Raw genomic sequence first — 13,020 nt, 5'->3', positions numbered from 1 at the left:
CAAGGTTAGCAATTTACCGGTCACGATAAACCCAACGGTTCTCGTACCGGACACTCAAAGTACCGTTGGGGTGGTACCTTTACGATCGAAAGCTCTGTTTAGCGGGAGAACGAAACGGTAGGGTTACGTCTCAAGTCGATCGTTGTGTCAGAAACCGAACTGCTACCCATAACTTGAAAACACACAAAAACGGTACAGGCCGACCGTTGAAGTTAGTGTGAACGGTAAAATGCTAAAGGTGGTAAGTATAAGTTAGTAACCATGCCTTTTGTGTTCGGACTGGGTTCGCGTCAAGTGACTCGTGATACAAGTCATGTACATGCAATTGTTGATTGACAGCATGAAACAAGGTGGAGGACACTGTGTTCGGAAACAGTGACCTTACTACAACCTTCCGCGGTTGGCAGAGATCCGGTCCCTGCGGACCATTTGAACCATATGTGAGTGTATGCACGTAACTAACAAAACTGCATGATCAAATTGAGGCACTTGTGGTTGTTTAGGTTTGCAGATGAAATTCAAGTTTTTTTGACAGTTCAAGTTTACGTGACAACATCAACAACATACGAGTTATTTTCAAGCGGTACTGATCAAGGCAACCAACGTGTAGCCGAATTGAAGCAGTTGCTCAGGTTTGTAGATGAAGTTCAAGTTTTCTTGACCAGTACTAGTTTACGTAACAACATCAACAACAAACAAGTTAACGAGTGGAGGTAACCAATGTGTAGCCGGGGTGTTCCGACGTAGTGAAGGCCTACCCATGGGACGTCACCAACCCCGTCTACAGAGAGCACCTTCTCGCGACAGTGTCATGATGATGACAAAAAAACTGTTGACAGTTGACGAGCTGAGAGAAGGACGCCTTGGGCAGAAGTTGGAAGAAAAAATAAAAAATTAAAAAAAGAAGTCTTTACACAAGTTTAAGAAAAGAGCGAAGAAAACAAGACGACATCAGGAGTATTCTCCTAACCCCCTAGCATAATGAGGGTCAGAACCGGGTGCGATACCCATATGGTTCAAATGGTCCGCAGGGACCGGGGCTCTGCCAACCGCGGAAGGTTGTAGTAAGGTCACTGTTTCCGAACACAGTGTCCTCCACCTTGTTTCATGCTGTCAATCTAACAATTGCGTGAACTATAACAAAGCTTATCTAACACTGGTTTTAACCAGTGTTAGGGTATATCAAGTCATGTACATGTATACCGTTCATGTATGTACATGACATCATACGGTGCTATTGGCGCCAGTGATGGCCATGTACAATGTAGATCTATCTACATGTAGTGGTTTCGGTGATAGGCATCTCATCTGGCCTTTGGCTATGGCATGGAGTGTAGGACTATACAGTAGGTCCGAGGTTATACATGTAGGGATGGAGTGGGTGAGAAGGCTATGGCAGTAGAGGTTGTAGGGATAGTGTAATTTCCCAAAGATGATCGCCACTTTTTTGCAACTTTTCGTTGTTTGGGAAGAAATCGCAACTTTCGCAACTTTCTTCATTTTCGCGAGCTATTTCGCAACTTTTCAACAAACTTGGCCCAATAGCACGGAGTCAAAGGGTCTAGTCACAAACTACATGTCGGACAAATGCATACTCGCTCACTTCTCGCCTGTCTTCGGACTCATTTCAGAGAAACAGTAGATCAACGGTAATTAGGAGAATGTGCATTCCCCTATCCGTGCACTGGAATGATGACGGATACATGACTATTGTATTATGCAACAGGCTACTGGCAGTCTGGCACTGTGTGAAGTGCTGGTTAGGTGCTGGCGGATAATGCCGGCATTATATCGAGCATTATACACCACCCGGAGCATTACGAGCATTATAAAGCATTACGAGGCTACAAATGGCATTATACGACGTTCTACATGACTGCATAGTAGATCTACACGCATGCTCATGTACAGATTCGTATCGGCTATAGCGTTGGTCTTTGATTGGCAACATTATTACCATGATTACTATGCGATGACTACAAGCGATAGACCACCGCACACATCATGCATGGTACCAAACAGATCGTGGCACGCAGTGCCAGGCCCAGTATACTGCAATCTGCATGCAGACTAGTGCTAGCTAGCTGTGGTCCAGCACAGTGTGGAAACTCTCGCAGAAACTTCCGGTCCCGGAAGTCTATCTTCTGCCAGCAACTAACACTTTTTGAAGATCCAGGTGACAACGCCGAACCAACGAAACAAATGTGAGCCAGCATGGAACGGTGGAGGTGCACACACGCACACATTCCAGACCTTACCCGGTTACCGTCCACAATGTTACAAAAAACTTTTTTCATCGAAGCAAGAGTCCATGTCTTTGTCGAAGAGTAACGCTGGACTTTCACCGGACATTGACCATTGTGTAAGAGCAGCTAACTAGCAGCCAACGCTGATGGCTGACTCGCCGCGATGCCGTTCTTGGGATTGGGAGGAAGCTGGGCTTTCTCCAGATGAGCTTTTGGCGGAGTCCTCTGATGATAGTGACGTCGTCGAGCTGGAAACTTCAGATCCTGCCGCGATAGCGAGGAAGCGGCCTTTTCAGAAAACAGCTATTACCAAGTCTGGAAATGTTTCCAAAAGGACGCTAGTAGCTCATGGACAGAGCACTGAAGTGGCCATCAGTGCCGAAACACGGGTGCGGAGCCGCTCAAAAGCGACTGTGGCAAGTTAGTGTGCCTGGCATGTCATACAACATTGTCAGGGAAGAAGAGTATAATTATGTCCCATATTGCTACCGCGAGACACAAACAAGGAAAGTCCCGTTTGGAGAGGGAAACTCAGAGGCAGAAGCTGGTCAAGGAGTCCTTCTTGGCGTATCAGAAACGACTTGGGAAGGCTCTAGCCGGCACCGGTCTTCGTTACTGAGGCCGTTAGTTCAGCCGAGTCTCTGCGGCGGATCCAGATTGTGCGTTCTATGTTGCATTGCATGGGTGCAATATTATAGCGTTTTTCTTAGCCCGATACCGCAAGGTTCAGGAGTTTACATTCCATCCGGAGAAGCATTATCAGCATTATTTGGAGCATTTTATGGCCTTTTGTGGAGCATTACTGAGAGCATTATACCCCATATTACCGAGCATTACCCGCCAACACCTAGTGCTGGTTCACAGCAGGAAGTGAGGGTGTAGATCTATGAGTTTGCTGTCGCTGCACTTCTATTTCAGCTCTTTTTTGGTGGTTTTGCACAAGAACTCTCCAATTTTAAGTTGCGATGTTAGCAACTTTTGAGCCTTTTCTGATAATATGGATGCGATTTCAGCAACTTGCACTTGTTTTGGCACGGTTGCGAAAAGCATAAGTTGCGAAAAATTATGGCATCTTCGGGAAAGGGCTATTGTAGGGACAATGTACAGTCATGTAATTTCACAAGTTTTCGTTGTTCCTCCATTTTCCGTACTTTCGGTGCATCTGTTTCACACCTATAATTTCAATAACGGAACAAACACTAACACATAAGTCATAATCCAATAGGGAATTGCTTCTCCGTACCTAAAATGTCCGACCTAACATGGCCTTTTGTTCTCATACCGAAAATTTCGACCACCCACATGAAGTATTTCTGAAACTAGTGTAATGTGGGTGAGTAGGCTATGGCTGTAGACGTGGTAGATGTAGTCACTAAGTTAGTTAGGTGACGTCGTCATATTTTAGGAGGACTTTTGGCCCACTTCGAACCAAGCATAAGACATTTCCATGATAATAATAATTATTCCCGTAGCTATTGTGGTGTACCCGTGTACATCGTACATATTTGCACTCTCATGTTTCTTATTATGCTACTGCATCTCCTTGCATGGACGTGCGTACAACCTTACAGCATACTACTCATACTATGCATGCATGTGTGTACTCCGTGCCCATAATCGACAGTGCATGTCTCTTGTTGCTGGTCAGTCTTTCCTTGGTAGTTTCCTGACGAGTCGTCCTCTCTGTCCTTCGTTGCATTATTCTATTTCAATATAACTAATCATCACATAGACTTGATGATACCACATGGCGCAGTGAACTTGTTTTAGTAGCAGTTTCCATTAGTCTTTCTCAGTCCTGGGTCTTGCTAGTACTTGTACCTCTGGCGTTTCGTCTCTCAAATATAGTGAAATAATTATTTGAAATTTCCGTTTCGGCATGGCGGAATCAGACACACCAGTACTCAGCCCTGACATTGCTGCCCTCACCCAGCTCATGAGACAGCAGATGGAGACCGCCGCCACCCGCGAGCACCACCTGACACAGCTCGTGGAGCATTTATGTGAGATAAACAGCTCCGATTTTTCGCTTGTTTATCTCAGAAGGGGCGTGTGGTGTACCCGTGTACATCGTACATATTTGCACTCTCATGTTTCTTATTATGCTACTGCATCTCCTTGCATGGACGTGCGTACAACCTTACAGCATACTACTCATACTATGCATGCATGTGTGTACTCCGTGCCCATAATCGACAGTGCATGTCTCTTGTTGCTGGTCAGTCTTTCCTTGGTAGTTTCCTGACGAGTCGTCCTCTCTGTCCTTCGTTGCATTATTCTATTTCAATATAACTAATCATCACATAGACTTGATGATACCACAGCTATGCAGAAGACGTTACTTCAGTAACGTCTGGCGCTAGCCAGGGTCCACACAGCTTTAATTTGGTATTTGTTTGTTTGTGTGTTTGTTTGTTTGTTTGTTTGTGTCACGCCTGGCGCTATCCCGTATCTGTCCCGTATCTGTGACTACAAAGGCTCTACAAGATTGTACATAACAGCTGTCCACAATATTTGCGGGCTCCTGTATCTGTCCCGTACCGTACCAATATTCGTCATATTATGTATACGACTCCCTGATGTAGAGGGAGATTTGGAATGAAATAGGGAGACGAGGAGGAAATTAAATTAGAATAGACGCCGAATAGGTGATAGGATGCGTCAGCATAAACAGCGTCAGCATAAACATACATGTACTTTGGAAGAGAGATCGCGTCATCTCCAAAATAAGCGTGAACGAGCGATTCAGCGCCGGTCACAGGAAACGTCGGAAGAGAGATCCCGTCGACTCCAGAACGCCCGTAATCGGCAGAGTCCGCCGGTCCCAGGCAACGTCAGGACAGACATCCCGTTGAGTCCAGAACGCCCGTGATCGGCAGAGTCTAAGCCGGTCCCAGGAAACGTCAGGACAGACATCCTGTCGAGTCCAGAACGCCCGTGATCGGCAGAGTCAGCGCCGGTCCCATTGAACGTCAGGACAGACATCCCGTCGACGCGCAGAAAAACTAAATCTGCAGCCTCTTTTGCTGTCGGACAGGATACGTATTATAGGAGACTGTAAAGTTATGTAATGTCCAAATTTCCACGTGAGCAGCAGGTCACTCGCGTTGATTTTTCGACGTGCGAGCCAAATAACGCGAGCTGAACTTTCGCGTCGCAGACATCCCGTCGACGCGCAGAAAAACTAAATCTGCAGACTCTTTTGCCGTCGGACAGGATACTTATTTTAGGAGACTGCTAAGTTATGTAATGTGCTCCACAGGCAACCATGCATTCGGCGTCGTCATTGGCTCAACAGGTCAATGTACATGTATTACTACAAAAAGGCCAGAAAATCCGATTATTATTATTATACGCATTCCCGCGTTGAAGTGTAGCAGCAGTATGCTGCGTCCACAGCTTCGCTTATGCAGAATGGCTTGGGTGAGAGGAGAGGGGAGAGAAAGCAACAAGGCAACCAACATCTATGAAATTGGTCACAATAACATGAAGAGAACCAACCTACATACATGTACGCATGATTGCACAAGAATGGAGACGACCAAAATATAATGGCTATAATCATTGTGCCACAAAACCGGTACACAGGAGATCTGACGACAATGTAACGAAACATAAAACTCAGTTACTCAATACAGGTTCCACTAAATTACAAGAGAACAACGCTACAACGTTAGAATTGCCGCTAAATTATCGCAAGTGTAGAGAACGAGTCCAATACAAATGAAAACCATGAACAGACTGTCCCGAAGTTATTTTGGGAACAAATTGTACTACATGACTGTACTTGCTGATACTGACGCTGACGGAACACGAATTTGAGTTGAATACTCACGAAGTCTTGTACATGCACATCATTATGCGCCGGTGTTGTGGAGTAAGCAGGTGCGTCAGTCACCAATCCAGCTTCAGCTCCACGCTCGCTTCAGCAGAATGTTGCCCGCGTTTGCTTTGCCTCCACACGGATAGACGACCAGCGCAGAGTCCCGCAGCTCCGTGGCCGTAAGGTCTTGATATTCGCCGTTAGCGCCGTCAAGTCTCAGTCCACCTCTCACACCAAGCCGCCCTATAAAAATCTTTCTCTCTCCATTGGAGTGCTCCCCAGTTGCGCGAGGAGACTAGAGAAATTCCTCCGGTGAGCGAGGAAGAAGAGCGGAGTTACCCAACTCAACCTAACAAGAAAATCCGATTACTGTATTAAAATCAACTAATTTTCGCTGGCGATTTAATTTCGCTGACTTCGCCGCTTGGTACCAACCGGCCAAAGTAAATCACAGGCCAATGTTTGTCATATAGGAAATTGATGCATTATTGAGCAATGGATGCATGTGAGAGCAAAAATACCTATCGATTTCAAATTTGACGTGAAATTGCGCGTCACGTCGGAAATAACGTGCATCTTAACCTCCCTAATAGAGAGGTTTCTAATTTTCTCATCAGCCAAAATTTGTTGATTTACAGTGTAAGGAGATAAAAAGAAAAAAAGGAGCAAACCAAAAGAAGATAATTATTAGAGAAATAACAATCCGCAATAAATTCTGCAAATACTTTTGCCTCAGTTCTTATAACATGTACGATGAGCTAGGCAAAAAAGCATAAAAGCATAGCGTAGGGCCCTGAGCTTCCAAGCTCTCTCGTTAATTTTGTGCTAACAACGCATGTCAAGGAAGGCAAGGGTGTTCGCTGCACAAGTATTTCAACGTCCATGTGGGTGTGATTATTGTGAATGTTTGTGTAAAATTTGAATTTGCAGTCGGCATATTTCGTTAACTTAAAAAAAAAAACTTTTTAGACCTAGTCTGTAAGAAGTCGCAAATCAACAATGGTTTTGCAGGTGAAGAACCCCCAGGGCAAGACTTTCCTTCAGGTATTCGCACATGTTCCATTCCTTCACGTACACGTATTGTCATGTTTCATTGTCAACTGTATGTACTATCCTTCATTGCTAGTACAGTACTGTTACGCCACAAGCTCCAGAAAACACTCTGGCACACACCATTTGAGCTTCGGCGAGTATTCTAAAATGTTGGTGACTTCTTTTGATGTTCACTGTTTACGGATGGCGGTTCACCCTTGAAGTGTGTGTGTGTGTGTGTGTGTGTGTGTGTGTGTGTGTGTGTGTGTGTGTGTGTGTTGCTACATGTATGCTTACGAGATCGGTCCTAAGAATGATGGGCCGTCGCAACCCCAAACCGCATTTGTACATATTGTTGCATTCAAACTCTGTCTTGTGCCGACGTCTCCCCACCCCTAAGTTATCTCTGGAGGGTTGTCTGGCGTGCATCTCCTGATTCACACGGCATGCCACAGTAATTGCGAGACAGTATTTGGGTACACGATGATGGAAAGAGATGGAGAGGCGATGTGATGAAATAGATCAGGACTTTCCATACATTACAGTTGACATTATGTTAAAGTGTTGCAATACACACAAGCAAAAAGTGTAAAATACCCTGGATGAGGCGGGGTGGGAGGAGGAAAGAAAGAGAGAGAGAGAGAGAGAGAGAGAGAGAGAGAGAGAGAGAGAGAGAGTGAGAGAGAGAGAGTGAGAGAGAGAGATAGAGAGAGAGAGAGGGGGAGAAACAACAAGAGGAGATAGATAGATAGATAGATAGATAGATAGATAGATAGATAAATAGATATATAGATAGATAGATAGATAGATAGATAGATAGATAGAGAGAGAGAGAAAGAGAGAGATAGAGAAAGAGAAAGAAGGAGAGAGAAAGAGAGAGAGAAAGAGAGAGAGAGAGAGAGAGAGAGAGAGAGAGAGAGAGAGAGAGAGAGTGAGAGAGAACAAGAAGAGAGAGAATTCCCAAGTTTGTGCTACAACACAAGAGAGATTGTCAGCTTTGTCGCAACTCTGCGTGACTCTAAATTCGTGTTAGATCAGCTAAGGCCTGTTGTTACCAACACAGTGGAGCTTTCCAAGAGGACTAGATAAAGGAAAGAAAGGTCTCTTTCCTAATACTACATTGTATTGAGTTTGAGTTGCAATGCACGCAGGTCCGAGAGACAAAGGTAAGGTACTAGTGAAGCCCAGTCAACATAGCCGACCTGAGACCACGTGACGACAGGCTAATGAACACGAAGTTTGATTTGGGACAGCAGGAATGGACGAACTATACCGAAGCCATCGCCAGCAGGCGATGCCTTTAGCACATCATGGTGGTGAACTCAAGAAAGCTGCTTTGGTGCGAAGATGCCAATGACGCAGGCCAGGAAGATGCCGGTAACGGAAATGTGTAGTGTTGAACCAGTCGAGCCTGTATGACAAGAAATCAATGAAATGGCACTGATATATTATTTAACTTTACTTCTTGCAGTGGACACCATGTGTTACACGAAAATTCATCATTACAAGCCATCTCGTCCACCCTACATCTGTTCACTGCTAGCTGTCCCCGCTATCGAAACGTTTGGTCAAGCGATTATCATCGTTTTTCGTTCAAATAATTTAATTAACGACATCAATAGAGAAAGCATACGGAATGCATACAGTACCGTGGGGCGGGAAAAGCAAAAACCATCTGGCAGTGCGCCATTGGCAATGCTGATGTACATGTTGTTGCGCAAGGCTAGATTCAGCGTTGCTCTGCAAACTATTGTAAACTCAAGGTGGTATCGTAATCTGGCGTGTTTTAAAAGGCTTTTTGAAAGTCATAGAAGGTGATTTGTATTATTTGTATGTATTTATTTTTACAAGGATTCCCCAAACGCTGATCCCCTGTCGACGGTCGAGGGGGTTTCCTGTGATTGACTGCAAAATCGTGCAGTGGACTTGGACATGGGATAATGCACTGACATTAGCTAACATTCTATCTCTCACCTTCTTGGGTGAACTTGAACGGTTCCGAGGAAATCGTCAGTAGATTTTCCTCTGTGTCAGCAATGACCTGACGCTTCTTTCGGCTTGTGCTTGAGCATGTTCTCTCGCATGGCTGCCAGGATATGTAATAGAGCACATAAAGAAAATTAAAGTCTTCAAGGTACTGTGGAATCCTTTTGACAAACGCCAGGGATTCAGGACCTAAATGTACATGTACTTGTATCTTTTTTTTAAGATTTTTTCTCAAGGACGTTTCCAATCCAGATTTTCAACTCCAATATTCGGCAAATGGCAAGAATCAAAATCATTTAACTCCCAGCATTACCATCACTGACTGTGTACCACAGCAGTATCAAGTGGTTGCTTCATAGAGCTATGAAGCTTTGAAGCTATGAAGCCGAGACCTCTGGTCGGCTGAGCTTAATGGGCCCCACCACCACACTCCATTATTCACCCCACTGAGTGTCTGATATGTGGATTTTGTAGAAAAAAAGAGGAAAAAAGCATTAATTTCTGTCCAATCCTATGCATGTAACGGCATCTACATGTAAGAAGTTTGCCCAATGTTGAAGTCCTTTTTTAATTAAACCTCTCGGCCATCCGCATCAAACTCGTATCAACGAGTCAATTGAACTCACCCAATAACAGAGACATCTGTGATGCTATCCGGTTAATTGCAATCATGTCGAGGAAAGAGCTGTTCCTGGGATGTGAACCTACAATATAGGAATCTCTCGTCGTTCATGTGGGTGGTGAGCTACCCGTTCTAAGTGCACAATGGCGGCTTGTAGGGCACACTTACTCCGATCGGAAACCAAATAGAACAGGAAAACACACTTCCATACCTCGTTGTTATCCGGTGCGCAGATACGGTATGTGCAGTGCATATAGTACGTGTCGTCTGGCTCGGTGTCGAATGCAACTGCAAGGTACGACAATCGCTGATAGCGACTGACTCCATTCCGCCACTGCGTCGCACCAATCTCCACTGAATCGCGTACTGGACACCTGTGAGAAACAGAGTCGGGTTTTGGACGCAAAGCATTCACGTTATCTCTAAAGCAGGTTGTATAGTCGGTGGTAACGCGAACGTTCCAAATTTTCTTTTTTACGTACTGAAGTAGCTTACTAACGTAGCTATTGAGCAATGAGAATGCCGTTTTTGTTTGAGCTGCATGATGTTGAGCTGCATAGCACGACCAACACCGTTCCCACATACATGCACATGACAGAAAACAGACACGATGACGTGATTCGCACTTCTGTCGAATTCTGTTCGTGAATGTCGACGGGCTCCGAATTGCTGGTTGGATCGGATCGCGGAGTGCTGCTCGCCGGGCTAGCAATTACCCTGCTGCGTGACACCTTCATGATTCAACGGTAATAATCATATCAGTGCTCGACATCAGTCTTGACGTTTTCCTCAGTTGAGCATGACTCATAATATCTTCCTTCATCACAAGATTATGGAAGAAAAGGAGAAGGACAAAAATGTTACGAGTTATGACTAACTGTCCACCAACGCGTAACTACATTGAGATCATACTGTTAGCGAGTGCGACAAAAATGCCCAAAACTGACAAGGAGTACTGAGACACTCAACGACCTCACACCTAGCTCCAACACTTCTCTGAGGCGCAAACCAACAACCTTCCAACTTGGAAGGCTCGGGTGACGAAATGTCCAAGAGGGGAAGGAAGGCGCCACGAAGAAGAGCACGAGCTACGGCCCACATTCTTGTCTTCCTCCTTTTCTTCCACAATTAAATTGACTCACCATTCGAGTTCAACATCACAGGTTTCATCGTGAATGTAGCAGTGGGAATAAGCCTCTTATACGGGCAATCACAGAACACTTTCACTGACCTGACACAACAACTAAAGAAAAAAGAAAAACAAAATTGTGTTTATTTTGCCCGTCCAAGACGGCAAGAGGCTTGGGTATAATTTTTTTTAACTCACCCCTCCTCGATGAAGTCAAGGCGAGGTCTTTGAAAATACGCGCCCTTGTTCAACCAGCAGTTCAGTGGCCGAATACCGAGAGCGTGAGTTGTTAGCAGCTCCAATTCATAGATCACAGGTGTACCGACATCGAATGATCGCGGCGCCGATGACGGAGGCGGTGGTGCTCCAGGAAGTATTAGTTCCTGGGTCAATGACGACAGGCCGTGAGGGAATCAGATTACATCAATGGAGCAACAGTGAGTTAACCATTACTACAGGGTATTCAGAATAGATAGCATGTGCGCACCCAGGCCGGACATGAATATTTTCATGCAATACAAAGTCCAATATCGGTCCATCAGGTTTAAACACATTGGCGGCGTGACAATCAATATAATTTTAGAAAACGGATGAGTTGGTGCAGAGCACGTGAAAAGGATGCCGAGGGTCAAAATTTTTAAGGTTTCGAGTTATCAAGATTAGTTATCATGATCTTGTAGATATAGTATGGATATTTTGTAATTTTATTACTCTAATGACGGGTCAGGCCAGAAAATTTGGTGTATTATAACAAGAGTAGATAAACAAGAGTGTGCAACTCCGGATCTTTCCTGCATAATCTGCAGATACCAACGCCCACGGCGGAATTTTTTGTTGACGTCACCTTTTTTCAGAAGAACGCGCATTTTGCCGCAGAGCAGTGTGAGAGTACGTGCTGGGCACCGGCCTTGTAGTGTAAAGCCGGCCAAGAGCACGAGGGGAAACTTTCCGAAAGACTCGCAGCGCGTGCGTCGTCGAAAATATTACGTCAACAAAATATTCCGCCGTGGGCCTACCCATCCGCGAGTTGCACACTCTTGTTTATCTACTCTTGATTATAGAAGAATGTATTACATAGCAGACTCTGCGGAGGATGTTCAGGTTGGTTGTAACTCTGAGTTTCATGCCGTTAGAACGTCCTCCGCTGAGTCTGCTATGTACTGAGCTCTGTCTCTGACATTGAGCACTGTCTGCAGCTCGGGGATCAGCGGATTTGAAGAATGTATTTTATATAAATTTGATTTGAATCGCAGTTAGGACACCTTTGAGTTTGCAGTTTTAAAAGTTTTAATACCGATATGTGTAAGTATCTGCGTTGGAGGTTGCAGATGATAAGAACAACTTTTGTAGATTATGACACCGGTGCGTCCCGTCCGCCTGTGTGGATTCACAGGAAGTGTGAGTTACGAAGTCTGAAGAAAATGTTGAACAGTCTCTGCTGGGATGACGATTACACCATAGCTCAGTGGTTAGAGCGTCGCGAGCTGCAAGCGAGGGTCCCTGGTTCGAGTTCTGGTGGTGACGGTCAATTTTTTCTTCAGACTTTTCCCGTTTGTGTCTTTCCCTCAAGCTTATGATACCGGTATATGTACAATGTCATGTAACCTTCCCCCTACTACCTTCACTGTATCGCTCGATTTCTACCTAAGTACGTACTGAATATAGTAGAACCTAGTGTAAGCGTGCGTGCGTGAGTGCGTGCGTGCGTGGGTGCGTGCGACTCCGGCGATACTTGGGGAATCGGGTGTTGCTCCCTACATGGGAGCTCGCCCATTTCCTGCCGACGTACATTCTCACTCGACTGACCCACGACTGCCAAGCGCCATGCAGAGCACACGAGAAGTCCATCGAACCGTCCACTCGGCAAACCTGCAAGAATGCACCACTCCCTGCTCAATACACAGTATTTCGGTTGAGCTTGAGTAGGCTGAGGTTGTGCCTGAAGAGTACCACTTATATACTGAAGCAGTGCTCTCCAGGCACAAACATCACCAGGGATACAAGCTAACAGAGAGTTTCCAGGGCAACAAACACCTCGTGAACACCAGATAGCAGGGTGAGTCAGTGTCGCTCGTGGAGGTGCTGAACATGCGATGAGGACTACATAAGTGGTGCTCTTCAGGCACAATCTTCCTCAGCCTACTCAAACTCAACTGATGAGGGGTGAATTCCCCGAAACACT

General features: G+C 45.3%; 1 protein-coding gene across 1 annotated transcript; it reads right to left on the bottom strand.

Annotated features, from left to right (window-relative positions):
* Nucleotides 1-7,972: 7,972 nt before the first annotated feature.
* LOC135828032 (ZP domain-containing protein-like) lies at nucleotides 7,973-12,686 on the bottom strand. Its single transcript, XM_065340467.1, has 5 exons — nucleotides 12,645-12,686; nucleotides 11,037-11,221; nucleotides 9,921-10,083; nucleotides 9,076-9,187; nucleotides 7,973-8,512 (listed from the first exon to the last, which is right to left on the bottom strand). The coding sequence occupies exons 1-5, from the start codon at nucleotides 12,684-12,686 to the stop codon at nucleotides 8,424-8,426; spliced, it is 591 nt and encodes a 196-aa protein (XP_065196539.1). The 3' UTR covers nucleotides 7,973-8,423.
* Nucleotides 12,687-13,020: the final 334 nt, after the last annotated feature.

The sequence above is a fragment of the Sycon ciliatum genome, chromosome 12, assembly GCF_964019385.1.
Source record: "Sycon ciliatum chromosome 12, ocSycCili1.1, whole genome shotgun sequence".
NCBI classification, from domain to species: domain Eukaryota; kingdom Metazoa; phylum Porifera; class Calcarea; order Leucosolenida; family Sycettidae; genus Sycon; species Sycon ciliatum.
This window is presented reverse-complemented; position numbering and strand designations above follow the sequence as displayed.

What these genes read in the sequence shown, in the direction of transcription:
- LOC135828032 (XM_065340467.1), bottom strand. Translation starts at nt 12,686, where the DNA reads ATGGACTTCTCGTGTGCTCTGCATGGCGCTTGGCAGTCGTGG. An exon ending in ATGGCGCTTGGCAGTCGTGG is followed by an intron (nt 11,222 to 12,644) that starts GTCAGTCGAGTG and finishes TCATTGACCCAG; the next exon opens with GAACTAATACTTCCTGGAGC. An exon ending in GTTCAAGTTCACCCAAGAAG is followed by an intron (nt 8,513 to 9,075) that starts GTGAGAGATAGA and finishes CTTGTCATACAG; the next exon opens with GCTCGACTGGTTCAACACTA.